The 19680-nt window shown below is 40.6% G+C and overlaps 1 protein-coding gene across 5 annotated transcripts in view; it reads right to left on the bottom strand.

Annotated features, from left to right (window-relative positions):
- ARHGEF26 (Rho guanine nucleotide exchange factor 26) overlaps positions 1 to 19680 on the bottom strand; it is a 121728-nt gene that overhangs the window by 46352 nt on the left and 55696 nt on the right. For all 5 annotated transcript variants that reach the window (XM_081828123.1, XM_081828116.1, XM_081828141.1 and 2 more), the window contains 3 exons: positions 8515 to 8667; positions 5015 to 5144; positions 1072 to 1146 (listed from right to left, as the gene is read on the bottom strand). In XM_081828123.1, coding sequence (XP_081684249.1) covers positions 1072 to 1146; positions 5015 to 5144; positions 8515 to 8667 — 358 coding nt within the window. The remainder of the gene's footprint in view (positions 1 to 1071; positions 1147 to 5014; positions 5145 to 8514; positions 8668 to 19680) is intronic.

The raw sequence follows: 19680 nt of genomic DNA, 5'->3' as shown, positions 1-19680 counted from the left end.
AGTTCCTGACCTGTTTCTTCAGCCAACTTGAATATTCTGTAAGAACATCTAGTATCACATATCCAAAATGCAGCTCATCAGCTTCTCCCTATGTTTCTATTGTAAAGGTAAATAAGAGCATCCATCTAGTTGCCAAAGCCAGAGACCATATTCCTTGACTTTGATCTTAAACACACTCACCCAATCAATCTCTGTGCCTACCTCTCCAATATTATATATTGCTTCTCTACATCTTACTATACATCCATAAAGGCCACTGTCACCTCTAGCCTAATCAACTACAAAACCCTTACAACTGGTCCCATCCCCACTGTCACCTTTACAACACATTTTTTTTTAAAGATTTTATTTATTTATTTGACAGAGAGAGAGACAGCGAGAGAGGGAACACAAGCAGCAGGAGTGGAAGAGGGAGAAGCAGGCTTCCCGCGGAGCAGGGAGCCCGATGTGGGGCTCGATCCCAGGACCCTGGGATCATGACCTGAGCCGAAGGCAGACGCTTAACGACTGAGCCACCCAGGCGCCCCGCCTTTGGGTTTCTACACGTACCTGAGACACTCTCTTCCCCCCCGCCCCCAAGCTCTGGTTCAGAGCTCAGCTTGCTTTAGGTTTCAGCTTAAACATCACTATGTTCTTCACTACCATGTCACTCCCCAACCTTTATTGTAATTCTTGCCTAACACCTGCCTTCCCCTTTACACAGCATGTTGCATGATGGCATTAACCACAACTGTCTTATGTCTGCACCATCATATTTTCAGGGGTTGGCATCATGCCTGGCACAGTTGTTGATACTCAGTAAATAGCTATTTAATGAAAGAATGAGTAAACGACTATCCAGACACCAAGAGAAAATGAGATCTCTATTGGCCCTTACAGCAAGACTGCATAAAACAATAAAAATACTAATTTCATTTGAGTGCAGCAAACATTATTTTGTTTCTCAGCTACCTAAAGAATGCTGTGCGAATGGCTTTGAGAACTCCCAATGTTTAGCATCAAACCCAGATGTGTACTCTCCCGAGATGCTGAACAGTTTACTGTGTGATGAGCTAGCTATTCAACAGTTACCTTGCTCACTTCCTTTAGCGCTCTTTTGCAGACCTCATACTTCGGAGAGTCCTTCGGTGTTTTCTGACAGATAGTCTGCAGTGAAGTAAAAGAAAAACAAAAATCAATCAGTTTATTTATTTAGTAAAATAAAACCAAGGCCCAGTCCCATCCTCTTACTCATAGCAAACTTAACAATGCTGAACACAACATTATGGATGAGTATGAAGATTACATTAAAATCCAATGACAAAACTAGCAAACAGTCTTTAAATGCACAGGATCCAAGTAAATCCAGGGAATGATTAAATAAGAGAATGGACTTCAGGGGTGGAGGAACCTGGTTTCAAATCCAAGTTCTGTCCCTTACTAGCTATTTGTCTGTGGGCAAGTCACCTACCCTGTCTCTATAAGCCTGTTTCCTCATCTGTAAAATGGGGACAAAGCCAACTATGTCACAAGGCTATTGTCAGGATTAAATGATAATACATGTACAGTTCTTTATGAATGCCTGTCATACAGTACGCCCTCAATGAATGATAAAACTAATTATGACCATCATCATCATTACTCAAGGTAACTATGTTTGTAGATAATACCATTGAATAAAAAGATCAAGAAAAACAGGGGCGCCTGGGTGGTTCAGTCGTTAAGCGTCTGCCTTCTGCTCAGGTCATGATCCCAGGGTCCTGGGATCGAGCCCCGCATCCGGCTCCCTGCTTGGCGGGAAGCCTGCTTCTCCCTCTCCCACTCCCCTGCTTGTGTTCCCTCTCTCGCTGTGTCTCTGTCAAATAAATAAATAAAATCTTTAAAAAAAGAAAAACAGGCTACCAGATTTTCTCTTGATATAGTTACACCGCAATTTTTGTGATGCTAAAATTGACTTCAAAGAGGGTCAATTCAAGGTAAATGGGGATACAAATAATTTTTAAACCATATCCATTCAAGGCCAATGGAATCATTTTAATTGTTAAAAATGTTCATCTCAATTGACAAATTTAACTAGCTCTCCAAATGAAGTAAAATTGAAGAGACTATGCTTTAAGTACATTTAGATTCTGCCCAGGCGGCCAGATTCTCACATTTGGGAAATTGATTATGGCAGCAGGCATCAAACAGAAGTGGAAGGTAAGCTGGGAACTGGTATCTTGAATGTAAGTGAGTACTAGGCCTACAAATCTGAAAGTCAGGTGTCAAGATTGTTGTATGTGCTCTGTGAGAAGCAGAGTGTGTACCATCTGTGGGCTTTTGTTAATGGTTCTCAAATCTTTTACTATGGCCCACTGTAAGAAATCCATTTACGTTAGCAACCAGTACATGTGTATATAAAAATGAAAAAAGGTTTTAAAAAATAATAACTAATCATATTATGAACTGTTTACATATCACATTCCACACATTCTATTCTATTTCACTTTTTTAAAAAAATATTTTATTTATTTATTTGAGAGAGAGAGACACAGATAGCAACAGAGACAGTGAGGGAGCTGAGCAGGGAGGAGAGGGAGAAGCAGGCTCCCTGCTGAGCCGAAGGCAGATGCTTAACCGACTGAGCCTCCCGGGCACCCCTGTTTCACTTTTTTAATAAACACTGCTTAGGATTCAAAAATAATTTCATGACCCACTAATGTGTACAGAAGCAGTATGAAAAATACTGGTTTATGTCCCTGAAAGCAGACATCCTGAGTCCTGAGCTGTCTTTGCACACTTCAATTTTATGTAAAATTTTATGCATACCGCATTTTCTAGAGAGAATGACTCTAGCTTTACTCAGAATCTCAAAAGGGTCTCTGACCCAAAAAAGTTTTGAGTCCACTGGCCATTCATGGCATTAACTCTCCAACATGGTACAACACAGTATGTTAGATTCTGTGAGTCCCAATGCATTCAAGCAATTTTCCCAAAATTAAACAGAGAAAATATAGAAGGCTGAGAGATCACAGCATATACAGAATCTAAAGAAATATGCCTAAAATACATTTTCAAATGAAAAAGAACCCTGAAAATTCTTAACATTGCAAGAAATGTTGTATTTAGAAAGTACCCATTTCTTATTTTTAAAATATCAAAATTTGAAATATTTCTCTAGATCAAAGTTTCATATTTTTATGAAAGTGTTAGTAATCTTATAAACTCTTTTTAAATGACTTTTTACTATGGATAAAATCTTATGGAAGAAAGTACAGTAGCTGCTCCTCAGTATCTTTGAAAAATTCACAATGTTTACATAACTCAGGACAAGCCCGTATACTATATACACGAATTTAGTGAAAAAAACACTGAGTGCCTACTATTGTCAGGCTTAACATTTACTACTTCATTCGTTTTCATGCCAATCCTTCAAGTACATACTATACTTATGCTTCAGATGAAATTAGGCAATTTGTCCGGAATCATATTGTAAGTGGGAGAACCAGAATTTGTGCCCAGATCTTACTCCAAAAGGCACAAGGCTCCAAGGACACCAAGTTTACCTATCAGAGTCCCTTCTCTCAAAGTGCTGTGGGTGTTCAGATGGGGAGGAAGATGTATCTGTTCAGGAGGGCACTGAGTAAGGCTTCATGAACGAAGGAGCATTAGAGCTAGTGCCTGAAAGACGTGCTTGTTTTAGTTGTAAAGCTGAGAAGTGACAGCCAACGACAATGTGAACAAAGATGCAGAGTAGGAGAGTCAGGGAAGAAGTGTGGATGGAACCTACAAATAAACCTTTTTTAAGCCATAATTTGGTTTTGATAACCTGGCTGCGTTCTATCCTTAGACATGAGAAATGTTGATCTCAAAAAAAAAAAAAAAAAAAAAATCAGAGTGCTGAAGTTTCAAAATTCTGCAAGTTTTCCAATATTCACAAGGAGAGAATCACAAGGGAAGCATATGAAGGTAGTAAATTGAGGTGAAGCTGGAGAGCAGCAGAGTGTTGAGACAATGACCAACCCCCTACGCCCCCAAACCAGGCAGCAGAGCCAACAAAGTGACTATGATCACATGCTTTTACTCATTGCAAAATGTCAGTGCTTTTAGAAAATCTCTGTGAATTTATAATGGAATATGGAAAATGGAATTTGTTTTGTAACCTTAATCATAATTTTTTGCTGTATTTTTATCCTGTGTTTTGACATGCAAAAATCAAGTATGTTGCAACTGACATTTACATTATGATCCAGTTTTAAAGTAAAACTACAGCAAAATATTTTAACTTGATCAAAAAGATACTATTTGGCCCACTAGCCGGTTGGGAGCTGTGCTGGGCCACCTGGTTCTTCTCTCGTAGTTGCTGCTGTGGTTCCAGCCCAGCTGATGAGCAGGGTCCCCCCACCCCCCGACCCTGCCCACCCCCACCCACCTGCCTCACTGTCCTCCCAGCTGTACTTCAGACCAGGCAGTCTCTGCTCACCACCCCCAGTCATGGCCACCATTCAAAATCAAAATCCTTGTTTTCTTCGTGAATGTTCCCTGAAACAATAAGGACGCTGGCCTTTGTGCAATAGAAAATAAGGGCAAGCTCATGCCTTCTAATGCTGAGGAGTATCTCATCCCCATGTGCAGTAGAAGCACCACAGCTCCTTGGAACCCTCCAGGGAAGGGATCTTGGTGATTAGTCTGAGGAAACTGAGGCTGAAGACATTAAGTGACCTGCCCAAGGTCACATGCCTAGTGGCTCAGCTGGAAATGGAATCCAAGCCTCTTGTCTTCAATAAGCCAGTATTTTTCCCATTTCAAAAAATGTTAAGCAAGTGATATAATCTGAAATCTTCGGAGTGCCCACACAAGCCTAAGTTGAAGGTAATTTCCAAAGATATTAAATACAGTGAGACTTCCCAACTGAATAGCACCTTTTCACTTAGTTGGAGGATTTTAAAGAAGAGATATAGCACATTGATTTAAGTGAAATAAGAATAATTTTCTTAACCAGATTGATAGCAACACAGCTACCCAAAGAGGAAAGAGCCATTAGATCATGTCTTACGTCCATTAGCAGGGGCAGGCGAGTCACCCTCTGCATGGGGAGAATGAGGAAAGAGATCATGGGTAAGTTCCTACAGTCTTCATGGGACTCAATTCGTGATAGTACTTCCTTAAAAGATGGGTTGGTGGCTCTGAGAAGAAATAAAGAAAGAAGAAATTCAAAATACGTCCTCCTCAAATTAAGAAGTAAAAACATATCACAGGCATACCTCAGAGATATTGTGGGTTTGGTTCCAGACCACTACACTAAAGCAAATATTGCAGTAAAGTGAATCAAAGGAATTTTTGGTTTCCCAGTGTGTATAAAAGTCACGTTTACATCACACTGTAGTCTACTAAGTGTGCGAGAGCATTATGTCTTAAAAAAAAAAAAATGATGTACATACCTTAATTAAAAGACACTTCGTGGCTAAAAAATGCTAACCATCATCTGAGCTCTCTGTGAGCCATAATCACTGACCACAGATCACCGTAACAAATATAATAATAATGAAAATGTTTGAAATATTGTGAGAATTACTAAAATGTGACAGGGACACCAAGTGAGCAAACGCTGTTGGAAAAATGGCGGCGACAGACTAGCTCGATGCAGCGTTGCCACCAACCTTCTGTTAAAAGTGCGATAAAGTGAAGCACAATAAAACTAGGTATGCCTGTATAAAATGTTCTTTAAAATTCATATATTATGATTTTTAATATATAAAATGACAAAAATTACATAGACACAGATGGCTTGTCTGCCTTTTATAGTAAAAACTGAATATAAGATAGGCGTTTAAGATAATATGAGCAATAAGAAATGTATGAGCTAGAAATTTATAGAAGTGGGAAGTAAACAAATGAAGAGGCAATGGTATCAGAATGGTGAACGTTATCTGTGAATGGATCAATTATTAACTAGCGTACAGACTAGATCTCCTATCTGATAATCTATATGCATTCCATTAAAAAGATAACAAATGATGTTTTAAGTCACTTCTCTAGCCCCAGATGATAATCTAAGAAAGAAATATCAGACTGGATTTATTTACTAGGAGGCTTCTGGCCTTTTTCAAAGCTTCTGAGACAGAAACCTTTCTGACCATGCCAGCCAGAATATTTCTCCCCTCCCAGTGACATAAGAACAGTGGTAATATTGCCACAACATTTTTATGGAACTTAGCAAGATGCACCCACAGATATGACCTCACATGGAAACATCCATACAACTTTTAATGAGGGCCAAGAGGGGATTCCCATAAGAATGGAGTCTCAGAAGGATCTTCCACTTGCCAAGTAACACACCTGGTATTTGGTGAAGACAGAGTCAAACCAAGGTCTTCTGACTTTCAGTGGGTGCCCTTACCCCCAGATCTCTTTCTCTCTCACCTCACTTCACCCACGAGGAGCTCTGAGGAGTTCCCTTATAACTTACAACAGGGAGGGGACAGAGGGATGGGACTGGATACTGTCATCCCATGACAGGGGGGCTGGATACTGTAATCCCATGTTGGGGAGCAGGGCAAGGGGACTGGATACTGTAATCTCATGCTGGAGAGCAGGGGGAGCCGGAGAAGCAGGGAAGTGGAAATTGGGACCTTTTTAAAAAAATGTATTTTGAAAATTAAATGTTTTGGTTCATAAATCAGTAAATACCTAGAATAGCAAATTAAAAGAAATGATACAGAAATGTTTTATTTTCATTTTCTCAAATTGAGGAACTTTAAGTTTCCTTACTTGCTAGCTTTCAAAGGATTTTTAGTAGGTTAAAAAAAAAAATCAAACTCCAAACCAGTTGCATATTTAAATCACTCAGGTCCTGGGACCCTCACCCCCAAAGATTCTGATTAAATAGTCTGGGATGGACCCTGGGCATCTATGGCATGTTTGCTTGTGTTCAAAGATGCTCAAGCATTTCCAGTGTGCAGCTAGTCACTGCCCTAAATGTAAATTCACAATACTTGCAACAAAACCCCTGAAAACACAACTACCATTTTCCATATGAAAGCTCAAATGATGGTATCATTAAGCTAATTCAGATAGAATTTTTATTTCTTTTTTAAAGATTTTATTTTTAAGTAATCTCTATACCCAACATGGGGCTCAAACTACAACCCTGAGATCAAGAGTCCCATGCTCTACAGACTGAGCCAGCCAGGTGCCCCTAGAACCTTTATTTTTTGAGTTACAGGAGTACCTATTCACCTTTTATAAATCCTGCAAAATAAAATAAAACAAAATGAAATTTAGCTCTAATTCAAGGCTTTGCTTTCAAACATGTAACTTGCATCTTCTATCAGTTATCTGGGGTCCCAGGGCAGGTGGGGGATTAAGAAAAGCAAGGGGTGAGATTATGCCTCCAAGAACATTTGGCAGTGTCTAGAAACATTTTTGGTTGTCACAACTGGAGTGAGGGGCATCTAGTGCACAGAGACCAGGGATGCTCTAAAAACATGCCACAATGCATAGGATAGCACCCACAGCAAAGACTTATCTAGACCAAAATGTCAACAGTACCAACAAACCCGGCTCTGTACTTCAAAACTTCATCTGGGGTTGGTTTCCCACCCAGCCCACACAAGCGTTTCATGAGGGTGTGGAGGGAGAAGGGGCACAATCAGCCCTTCCCAGCGACTTGGGAGCTTCAGTGGACTGTTCCTCTCAGCACCAACCCCAATCCCTCCACAGGGGCTCACATATTGCACAGCAGCTGACCAGAGCTCCACGCTGTGGTCATAAATGCCACAACCCATGGAGGGGGTATGAGTGATAATAGCCCTCAGCCCCCAAACGGAGTTTATGGCAATTCACACTGCGCTGGAAAACAGATAGCTACGTGAGATAAACAGGGTCCCCCAACATAAAACAAGACATTACTGAACAATCGCTGACGTTTAAGGTTAAAGCCATACACATCGCATCAAAACTCTAAGTAACCTGAATAGGACAAAGGGAAAAAGGTGAGGAGGGAAATTTAAAGCTTCATTCTTTTTTGTTGCACAATTAAAGCCTTTAAGAACATTTTTCTCTATTGCTTTCCTTCAGACTTGCCCTTCTCTCCTCACTTCTAACTACCCAGAAGGGGAAAATCAGCAATTCCTATAAAAAACTTAATAGAGTTGTCACCTGAACGGAGGAAGATTAGAAGAGTAGAGAATCTGGATCCTAGGACTAGTTCAACTCAAATACTCGCTTGGCCTCAGGCAAACTACTCAATGGCCAGTTAATGGCTTAGAAAAATGGGAGTTTTAGAATGATGATCACTCCTCTGTGTCTTGCAGCAATTTAACAACAACAAGGAAAACAGTAACAGAAACCTGTAATTTCATAATTGCTTTAGAGAGAGAGTTGTCCACAGACTAGATTTTCTATTCAAACACCCTCACCCTGAAAGCAGTCCTGGGAAACAGCCCATAAGGAGGCATTTCTAAACATGATGTAAGAGATCAATTAATTTCAATCAGTGTAACCTAATTAAAGTGCAGTTAGGCTATTCACTTAACATTCAACAACATCTCTTACAACAATTTCTGTAGTGTGCGTTGTTGGTAGACTTCGTTTGTGCAGTATTTCACATACGGGTCAAATGTGGACGCTGTGTGCTTTTCCACAATGTCACTTATATCATCTATGAAGATATTATTCTGATGTCTTGCTTCCAACTCTGTAAAGAATCTGGAAAAACAAAGAAAAGCATTTACATTTTCTTACATACACTTGAAAAAAATCAAAGATTATTCTCATGTAATGTTACTATATACAGGATTTGGAAATATCAACAGTGCACAGTACCAACTCAAAGAGATACAAGACAAAACTATAAAGATTGTCTAAATTCAAATCTATCATATTAACATCTTATTACTTCGAGTGTTCAACACTGATAACACAGGGCACTTCTGTGCTTTCAGGTATATTTTAGAATGTACAGATTTCACTATTTTTCCACGAATTCCCTAGATATTGGAGGGGGTGCAGTCATGTTTCCATATTTTATTGTATTGAAAAGCCTATGAGCAAAACATCTAAATAAGTACTTAAAAAACAAGTCTGAGGGGTGCCTGGGGGGCTCAGTCATTTAAGCGTCCAGTTTCGGTTCAGATCATGATCTCAGGGTCGTTAGATTGAGCCCTGTGTTTTAGAAACACAGCAAGTGATGGTCTTAAAAACAGGACTGCTTTTATAAATTATAAAAAGCGAGGAGCCTGCTTAAAATTCTTTCCCTCCCTCTCCTGCTTCCTCTCCCCCACTTGCGCGCGCGCTCTCTCTCTCTCAAAAAAAGAAAGTCTGAAATAAACGTAATTCTGAGTCCTTTTCTGAAAATAATCATATTCTTTTCAATCTAATAATATGCATGACATTTAAATGTACTCAGAAATTATTAAAATTGCATTTTAGGGTTGTGATTTGGGGTGTGTTTGTATGTATCTATCTATATGGTGTCCAGTCCAGTGAAAATTAAATTTCAGATAAATGAGTTATTTTGTAGTACAGGTAATGTGCAAAAATAGTGAATGGGACGTCTTGAGCATCCTGTATTTTATCTGGCAAACCTAGAGGGCAGCCAGTATTAACAGCACATCAAAATCAGGTATTTGAAACAGGTTTCTACCCAGAGCACTGCTGCTCAAAATGTAGTCCATAGACCAGGCATCTAAGAGCTTACTAGAAATGCAGAATCTCATCATCCACGCCCGTCCCCCCAATCCGAGCCTGCATTTTATCAAGATCTTCAGATGATTCGAATACACAGTAAAAGTTGAGACAAACCTCCCCTAGAGCACACTTACTATCCGTGTTTGGAGGGATAGGAAAATCTGCTAGAAAGAACTGTCACTGGTTGGCCAAAGCATCTTCCAAAAAAAGTGTAATGAAGGTGAAATTAACAGTAATTTCTAATGTTGACCTCTGGAACAATCATACAAGAGAAATTTAGTTTTCTTTTTCTTTTAAAGATTTTTATTTATTTATCTGAGAGAGAGAGATAGAGAGACTGCGTGCCCACAAGCAGGGGGAGGGGCAGAGGGAGAAGCAGACTCCGCTGAGCAGGGAGCCTAATGCAGGGCTCAATTCCAGGACCCCGGGATCATGACCTGAGCCGAAGGCAGACGCTTAACCAACAGAGCCACCCAGGCGCCCCATGAGAAATTTAGTTTTCTTTTTTTTAAAAAAGATTTTATTTATTTATTTGACAGAGAGAGACAGCGAGAGAGGGAACACAAGCAGGGGGAGTGGGAGAGGAAGAAGCAGGCTTCCCGCCGAGCAGAGAGCCCGATGTGGGGCTCGATCCCAGGACCCTGGGATCATGACCCGAGCCGAAGGCAGGTGCTTAACGACTGAGCCACCCAGGCGCCACAGAAATTTAGTTTTTAATAACCTCTTTAACATTCATCACATCATCACTCCTAACTAGTTTACTGGGTGGACTCCAAATACAAAATTCAAGGCTGACGGTGAATGAGACAACAGAAATTTACGCAAGATGATTATAAAGCTTAACATTTTCTCACATTTGCATCTCAGTTATTTTCAAAGAATACTCTGGCACTCAGCAATAAAACAATCCAGATTTTAAGAGGTTTTGGCTTTACACATTTACATGTACTTTAAGTGCATTGTACTATATACTGTATTCGTTTGTCATCATTTACCGATTTTATTTTAAACGTTTCCATAGGACCTTAAAAGATGAAGAAATATACCTTAACTCCTAGAAGACTAAAATTACTTATGCTCAGAGAAAGCATAGAAAAATTTCTATTTCCTTTAAGGAGGATTTAGGGAAAATAATCAGTAGGATTCCCATCCATAGATGTAACTGCCTTGTTATCCAAGCCTTTTGTTTAAAACAGCAAAGAAAAAACTTAAAGCACACTTGGCTGGGCTATTTGCCTTTCCTTCCAAAGGTATCAGGGTTAATATGCACAATTCTTAAACAGTAGGTTAGAAATACCAAATTATGTTCCAAACTAGCTTCATATCACTTTGTCAAGACTGAGTCTATTAACATTTAAGTACAATATCAAACACCCTCCTAAAAGTTTCAGCAATTGCAAAAACAACCTACTCCAAACCCCTATGTTTGCTAAAGGATATTTAAAAGCCATTTCTTAAAAGATATTTTCTATATAGACTGGTCCCTGTATTCAAGAAATCCATGTTATATTGGGAAGGTAAGGCTGATAAACACAGATGATACAGAAAGAACATGCATGCATACAACCACACGTTGGAACATATGTGCCTAAGGGTGTGGTGTCAGTATCTTTTTTTTAAATTATATGAACTATGTATGTTTTTAATTGGGGTAAAATATATGTAACATAAAATTTGCCATTTTAATCATTTTTAAGTGTACAATTCAACAGCATTAATTACATTCACGATGTTGTAAAATTTTCACCACTATTTCCAAAATATTTTCATCACCTCCAACAGAAATGTTATACGCATCACCTAATAATGCTCCATTCCCCTCTCCCCAGCCCCTAATCACTTCTTTGTGGGGGAGGGGGGTCTGAGGGGGAGGGAGAATGAGAATCTCAAGCAGGCTTCACACCCAGTGCAGAGCCCAACATGGGGCTCGATCTCACAACCCTGAGATCACGACCTGAGCTGAAATCAAGAGTCAGATGCTTAACCAACTGAGTCACCCAGGCATCCCCTTCTGATCACTCCTAATCTACTTTCAATCTCTATGAATTTGCCTATTTTTTTTTTTAAAGATTTTATTTATTTGTGAGAGAGTGAATGAGAGACAGAGAGCACGAGAGGGAGGAGGGTCAGAGGGAGAAGCAGACTCCCCGCTGAGCAGGGAGCCTGATGTGGGACTCGATCCCGGGACTCCAGGATCATGACCTGAGCTGAAGGCAGTCGCTTAACCGACTGAGCCATCCAGGCGCCCATGAATTTGCCTATTTTTAATCTCATATAGGTGGAATCAAAATATTTGTGCTTTTTGTCTGGCTTATTACACTTAGTGTAATGTTTTCTAGGTTAATCTATGCTGACACATGTAACAGAACTTTATTCCTCTTTATGGCTAAATGATATTCTATTGCATATATATATATCATATTACGCTTATCCATTCATCTGTTGATGGACACTTAGGCTGTTTCTACCCTTTGGCTATTGTGAATAAACAATACTGCTATGAACATTTGTGCACAAGCATCTGTCTGAGTCCTTGTTTTCAAGTCTTTGGCGCTATATACCTAGGGATGGAACTTTAACCTCACTGACTCTGCCAAAAATAGTATATATCAAGAAGTCACAGTATAATACCAAGAACCAGTACAGAAGAAGCTGAGTTATATGCCAAGGAGAGATGACTTCATTAAATGAAAGTTGAACAGGAAATGATCCTTTCCTTCCCAACACCCATAGATGAGTAACCCATGGGAAGCATGGAACCCATGAATACAAGACCTCTAACAGAGGCATGCAGTGAAAAGTCCAGAGGGCCAGTGACTGATAAGTGAGGAAAGGCATGAGGAGAATGGCATTAGTGGGAGCAGGGGGGCAGGGGAAACAACATAGCTATAGGCACAAATCGGGAAACTGGCATTCAGTGGGGCTGAGATGTTGACCACAGGAGGACCAATGGCAGAGAATGAGGGTTGAAAAGCAGGTCAGGGCTAGACTGCAAAGGCTTGACTGTATGCTGAGGAGCTTGGGCTTCATCTGTGGATGATGAGAACCACTGGAGGTGATGAAGACAATCAATCATCTGATCAGAGAAAACTGGGGTAGAGAAGGGGTGGAGTACAAGTGGGGAGAGGACAGACCGCAAGCAGGCCAGCAAAACGGCTAATGTGGGCATCAAGCCTGGCAGTGGGAAATCAAAAAGAGAGGACACAGAGTAGGGTAACAATTTGGAGGAAAAGTTCACAGAAAGAAAAAAAAAAAAAACTCATCAGATGGGAAGTCAAGGAAGATGCTGGGATGTCTATTCAAGATTTCCACCTGGGCGGCAAGGGGGGGGCACTGACTTATTCACAAAGACAGGGATTTAGGAGGAGCAAGGGGAAGCAAGAAGGAGCAGTTTAATTTTGCCTTAGACATGTCAAAAGGACAGCTAAAAATACACGTCTGTGAGAATTCAGAGCCACAGGAGTTCTAGGTAGTATGTAGTCAGGACTAGTTCACTTTTAGCTGGTTTTCGTATAAATGCAAAATATTTGTTCATTATTTTAACTCCACGTGTCTTTCAGGAAAATGTTCAAAGAAAACTGAAAAAATAAGAAACCATTCATAAGGTCATTATCATGTAAATCTAAGAAATAAATGTCTCAGAGGCACATAGTCCTTACCAGTTCTTGTCTTTAACTATTATAGTCTGAAGGAATGCAAGTACATAACCAAAAACAACAGTAACTTGGCTTTTCCCAATGAAAAGGAAAATTCATTTATTACAGTAAAAGCCTTGCCAAAGTACAAGATTAAAAACAAAGCACTAATGAAATACGTGTTTATGCTACTTACTTTAATATACTATAAACCAAGCCACCCATCTTTTATTTTGCCATTAGCATAATTAAGACATAATTTAAAGCTTCCTATGTTAAGGGACGCCTGGGTGGCTCAGTCGGTTAAGCATCTGCCTTCGGCTCAGGTCATGATCACAGGGTCCTGGGATCGAGTCCCGCATCGGGCTCCCTGCTCCACGGGGAGCCTGCTTCTCCCTCTGCCTCTGTCTCTCTGTCTCTCATGAATAAATAAATAAAATCTTTAAAAAAAAAAAAAGCTTCCTATGTTAAATTACCTATTGGTTATTTTGGCAAATTTGCGTATTTTACTAAGTGAGCTGAGCTACAGAAAAACAAGAAAGTTAATACTGAAGAATGAGATATTATTTCAATAACCAAAGATGTTGGAGATCCAAATCAAACCTGAAGCCAAACTAAAAGCATTCTGGTTCCCCCAATGAAATTTATATGAGTTTGTGAAGTAATTGGGCTTATTTGAAGGACATTTTAACGGAAATGTATTTCAGCCCTGTGAATTTTTTCATCTCCGTAGTATTACCAAGATGATCATGTCTTATAAACAATCATGTTACACAACCTTTCTCTCTTTCTTTTTGCCACTAAAATTCTAATCTCATCGCTAAAGTCTAGATTTTGAGAAACCTCTGATGGACCAGAAAAGGCTTCCTGGAAACAGTGCCTCCTACCAGAAACCCAAGTGAGCCCTGTTTGACTGTTGACTCACGGGCACTGGCACCATCATGGCCATGCTTCAAATGATTGTGACCTGCCCAGGTGAGCTCCCCAGTTGTGCAGAGAATGGTCAGACCCCCAAGGACATCATGGCGGCCTCTCAGGAGTTGGGACTTCAAGATGACTTAAAGACAAGTCTATGGTAGAAAAGCTTAATCATGGCCTGTATCCTTTTTCCTCTAATACTTCCTAGAACTGTAAGAACTACATATTCTCTAGGCTTTTAGTGGCTGCTTTAGCAAGTGACGGTCTTAAAAGCAGGACTGCATTGTGGGGTAAAAACAAAGTCAACAATGAGGTAGCTGTTTTTGATATACTCGGCACATGTCCTTTGTTAGCTTCCCCTTCTCCCTTCTGTGATGGGTAGAAAAGACACAAATGTGAGCTATAAATATACCCACACCATACTACCAGCCTTCTTAATAGTCAATTGGTAATGTGACTGGCATGTCAGATAGGAGTGTTCCTCATAGCTCTTGAGGACTGTAGGGTAAATCGACCATCTATAGGGGAGATTAAAATGTATTTAATGTAGACAACAAAGGTGATTCAATCAGTCAACCAGCAAAATCTCCTCCCACGTGTCTAGCTCAAGGTGACAGGCTTTGGTAGATGTCAAGGAGCAAACAACTGACATGCATGACTACCAAGCCCAGTGCTACGTGCTTCCCATATACACTGCCTCATTTAATTTAATCTCCAAGCCTACTTCTTGAGATGGCTATTAGACCCATTTTAGAGATGACAAAACCAAGGCTAAGCGAGCTCAAGCCAAAACTCAAAAACAACTGAGCCTCAGTGTGAACCAGAGTCATGGCTTTTCTGAGTCCAGAATCTGTGCTCAAAGCACCCCTACTGCTTCTGCCCACAGATGCCCGCTCAGCTTGCCTGTGAGCAACAGCCGTCCTTCAATCTAGACATCCAGCAAAAAGACTAACAGCTGGAGCTGAGAAAGAACTGTAGTATTTTCCAAGAAGACCAGCTGTCGAATCATCTCAGCACATAAATCACACATATCAACATAGTAAAGCCTCTCACCGTGGATTTATGCTGTGGCAAGATCCGCAGGGCAGCGGAAAAGCTGTCAGCCACCCCAGGAGCCGCCTCCAGGGGAGTCAGTCAGGAAGGCCACAGCTAGTGATGTGTTCTGGTCCTGGCTGATGCACCAGAAGCAAATGCTGATTTACAGGTGCCCTGCTAAACTCAGTCATTCATTTTTTGCCCTCCTTGTACCCTGCTGCCCTCCACTTTGCCTACCAAACCCTGGCTCATCTCGGATTAAATTTCATCTCCTTCAAGAAGCTTTCCCTGACCCTCTGGGCTGGGTCATTTCATGTCTTTATAAACCCCTTATACTTCTCCTTTGGTTTCCCTACTATGGTCGTAACTAATTATATTATGATTGTGTTTACGTTTGTCTTTTTTAGCAAGATCTAGAGGACAGGGACCATGTCTCCTTTGTTCAAGTACCTGATCCTAACCATAGTATGACCAAAAAACCTGGCCATAGTACCTGAAACAGATTAATCAAATATCTGATGTGAATAAATAAATTTGTGTCTGAAATAGAAAATTAAAGATGAAACATGTTCAAGTAATTTTTTTTTTTTACTGGTATTTTACCAAACATGTAATACCCACAAATTGGTCAGTCTCTACTTTGCTTTACTCACTGATAAATCAAGTGAACATGTATTACTTTTTTTTTAACCACAGACTGGGTTCCCAGAACTATGCTAGGCACAGTGAGGGTCACCAACCGATAAAGGCACAAAAGCCTTTTACAATCCTGTCAAGTAGGGTCACCAAAATGAGACCCAGTCCAGCCCAAGTCTCTTCAGTGCCAGCCACACTCTCTGAAAAACCTACCGGCCTGGCCCCTCCCCTACCCAATTTAGGGAGGATTCCAGCTGGGCTAAGAAGCATTCAGCGCTCTAGCTGGAGAAGCCCAGAAAGTAGGGCTCTGGTTATAATCACTGCTGTCCTGTGCCCTTCCTGGAATGGCATTCTTTCAAGGTACGTTTCCTTCATTAATATCCATCTGCCGAAAGCAAACTCCAATCATTCTTGGACTTCTTCCTCACTTGAATGAGCTGTCAATCGAAACAGCTGCAGCATCCCACCAGAGAGAGTCATATTCACTTACGCTGGAGAAATGCAACATACCAGGCAGGTTTCACATGCCTAAGTTGCTGTTATATAATAAAATATCTTCACTAAACAAAGAAATATTCCAGATAAGTGGCAGCAAACTATTTGCTGCTAGAAATACTTTCCTAACAGAGCACCAGCAGAACATTCTGTACCCTACCAAAAATGAATTTATATTCTGCTGTAGATAAGTGAGATCTGGGGCTTGTTTGTTTGGGGCTTTGTGTTGGTGGTGGTCATGTCGACACTAAAGATCAGCATCGATTTCTTTTAAGACGACTCTGGATTGGGGAAAGCAGTGCAGGACAAGAGTACGCCCACTAACCCATGGCAGGCATCGCTAACCAACCGTGGCCCTCTGCCCAGATGCACAATCTGCTCTCCAAGCAGACATTCGAGATCAATCAAAATAGGTGAATAAGATGAAGTTTCCCTACGAGTCCTTCAACAGACTTGCAATGATGGAAAATGTGTTAATCTGACAAAAATGGAGGGCTGTTGCTTCTCAGTCAGACTGCCCTACATCGTGACCGGGTAAAGGTCTCACAAGGTTTCCTCCTTAGCAGACTATATATCTTGTCATGCTCTATTTTAGCTTTTCCTTCTGAAATTTTATCTCTGAATGGAGAAGGGATAAGGGTTGAAATTAAGAGTGGTTGGGAATGTGAGATTAAAAAAAAAATTCTAACCAAAAAATTTTCTGGTAGCCCTAACTCCCATTCTGATATGATACCTCCTGCTTGATCCTTAAAATCTCTAGGATGGTTTTTGTGAAGAGATTCTTATCATCCTATGAAAATCTCAAAGATCAACCTAGGCATAGGACAGAAGAGACTGGGGTGAAAGAGAGAAACTAAGGGTTTTCTTACCCTCAATGCCACACAACACAGAGCTTGCTTGGGTTTAAATCCTGCTCCCCCGGGTACACTCAGTTCAAGTCGCCTAGCAAATCCCAAAAAAGGAGGGTGGAGCTGGGGGCCAGGTAAGAGAAAGGCAAAGAGAGACTAGAGAGCTAAATGTCCCCAAGACCCCTCCATATCACTTAAGGCTCCCCTTTAATTAGTTCTTCCTCTCACTGATAATGTGCATGTTTGAAGGAACAGAAACTGGACCATATCAAGATAGGAAAACCGTATTTTAAAAGTTCTTGCAATTTTAAAGCCATTAGACTATTTTCACTTAAAAATGAGAATTTAAAGTATTTACCATCTGAATCTGCTTCACAAAAATATATTGGAGGAAAAGGGGCTTGTTCCCATGGTAACTTACTGCGTGCTAGATTCTCTTGTTTCAGTGCTACTCTCGTGCATTCAAGCATATTGTAATTCTCCCAGAATGAGGGTCACATGCTAATGAATGACAGAAAGCATGAGCCAATCTTCTTATCAAAATGTCCTTAGAAGAGACGAATGCTGCTGTATGAATGAATGGGCCTGTGATGCCCTGGGTTATTATGGACAGTTTTACAGTTTTTAATTTTTGTTTTATTTGAGCACAACTATTAATTTCCACACAATGGAAAATCACTCCCCAATTATATATATGACCATGGAGATGGAGACCAAGTATGCCTGGTTCATCACTTGATCTCCAGGACCTAGCAAAGAATAAGCACTCAATAAATGTGCTGAACGAATCAATACTAGATGCCTGTTCTTCCCCCTTGCCCCTCTGTTAAAGTGCCATCTTCCAAGGAGAGCAACAGAGAGTGATAATACGAAGCAAGTATCCACCAGGTGTGATTTAATAACTACATTAGATTACCAGGGTCCTCATGGCATGGGTGGGCTGGGGCCAGGTGGCTCTGAATACCTCTGCTGGCTGGCAAATACTGCACGTGAGTGTTTATGCTCTTTACGCAGCATCTGAGATACTGGGTTTGTAACCTCAAGAATAATTCCGCTAATCCATTGCCTGGCAGAAATCTTCTGAAAACTCAAAACCTAGGCAAGATTTATGACTTCAGAGGAACTGCTTCCTTTTATTAGATGATAGTTACATAACCAATTCTCTGACCCGTTTACCTTGGCTACCTAGAAGAATACTACTGTTCTTAACCCTCACTCCTAGTAACACGAGCAGGAGAGGTAGCTGAGCACATGGGCTCTCCTCATCACTACCCGGTTTTCTATTTCCCACTTAAATGGCCACACTCATTTCCCACTCAAACATGTCATTTACCGTAAGTTGCCTTGAGCCTTTTGTGGATGCAGTTGGGAATATAAATTATCAATTATAAACAAACCAGGAAAATGTGGATTCTTGGTGGCTGCTGGGAAACAACACCAAGAATGAATTTATAGAATACTGGAACAAAGTCAAGTAAAACAAAACAGTCTTCATGCTGAAGCCCCCTTTCCTATTGTGGGTTGGTCATTCTGGAATAAAATCAGTACACAAAAGAACACGCTTCTCTTCAGGCACTATTTCCAGATCCTTTTAGGTGGTGCCCACAGTATTTCAATCAGAATTCAATCCACAAAGAAGAATGACATTTAAAGTAAGCCCCAAATCTTTGCATCTCCATTTTTCTTTCTTAATCATGCCCCCAAAAGTTGTCTTCCTAAAGAAAGAAATGCTTCCTATGGCTCCCATCAATTTCATCAAAAAGAAAAAGGGACCAGGACACAATTTAGAAAAACTATAAAGGTCAGTTTCCTAAGGCATAACACTCTAGGAAAAATGATGCTTGTCTATGCAAGGGAAATAGAATTTCATACCCTCTCTGACATTTTTCAAACCCGCTCCAGTTTACGCAGCAGCTGGCTCCAGTCCCCACCCCACCCCACCCCACCCCCTTCGGACAGCCCTCTCCAGTTTTCGTCAAGGACTTCTAAAATGCTTTCCTTTTAGAAGGTTATTAGCACTGGTTAGCAAAGTATCCAAAGAATAGGATCTATGGGATAAACAAATTTCAGTGGATCTGAGATAATGATAAATTTCTGTTTCTTCATTTAGTAAAACAAAACGAACAACTGAATGGAGAAGAAGACTGGGTCAACCTTCGGTCCTGCCACACACAGTCATCAGCCCCAAAAAGACCACCAGCATCACAGCAAAGAAGGAAACACTCCGGGAAGAATGGAATAGAGCCCACAAGGCCAATGGGAGGGGAGCATGAAGGAACAAAAAGAGGGAAAGTGAGATCATTAGCCTCCAAATCACCTCCTCAATACCAAAGACCAGGGTTCCTGCTTCTTCTCTTTCTCCGTATTAGGGAAACGTAATCTTTTATCTCACAAGTAAACTCTATTATATAATAACAGCTGTAAGTGAATACACTTCCAGATATAGTCAATTTCTTTTTTTTTTT

The sequence above is a fragment of the Leptonychotes weddellii genome, chromosome 1 (assembly GCF_054177405.1).
Source record: "Leptonychotes weddellii isolate Sample4059 chromosome 1, ASM5417740v2, whole genome shotgun sequence".
Classification (NCBI taxonomy): Eukaryota; Metazoa; Chordata; class Mammalia; order Carnivora; family Phocidae; genus Leptonychotes; species Leptonychotes weddellii.
This window is presented reverse-complemented; position numbering and strand designations above follow the sequence as displayed.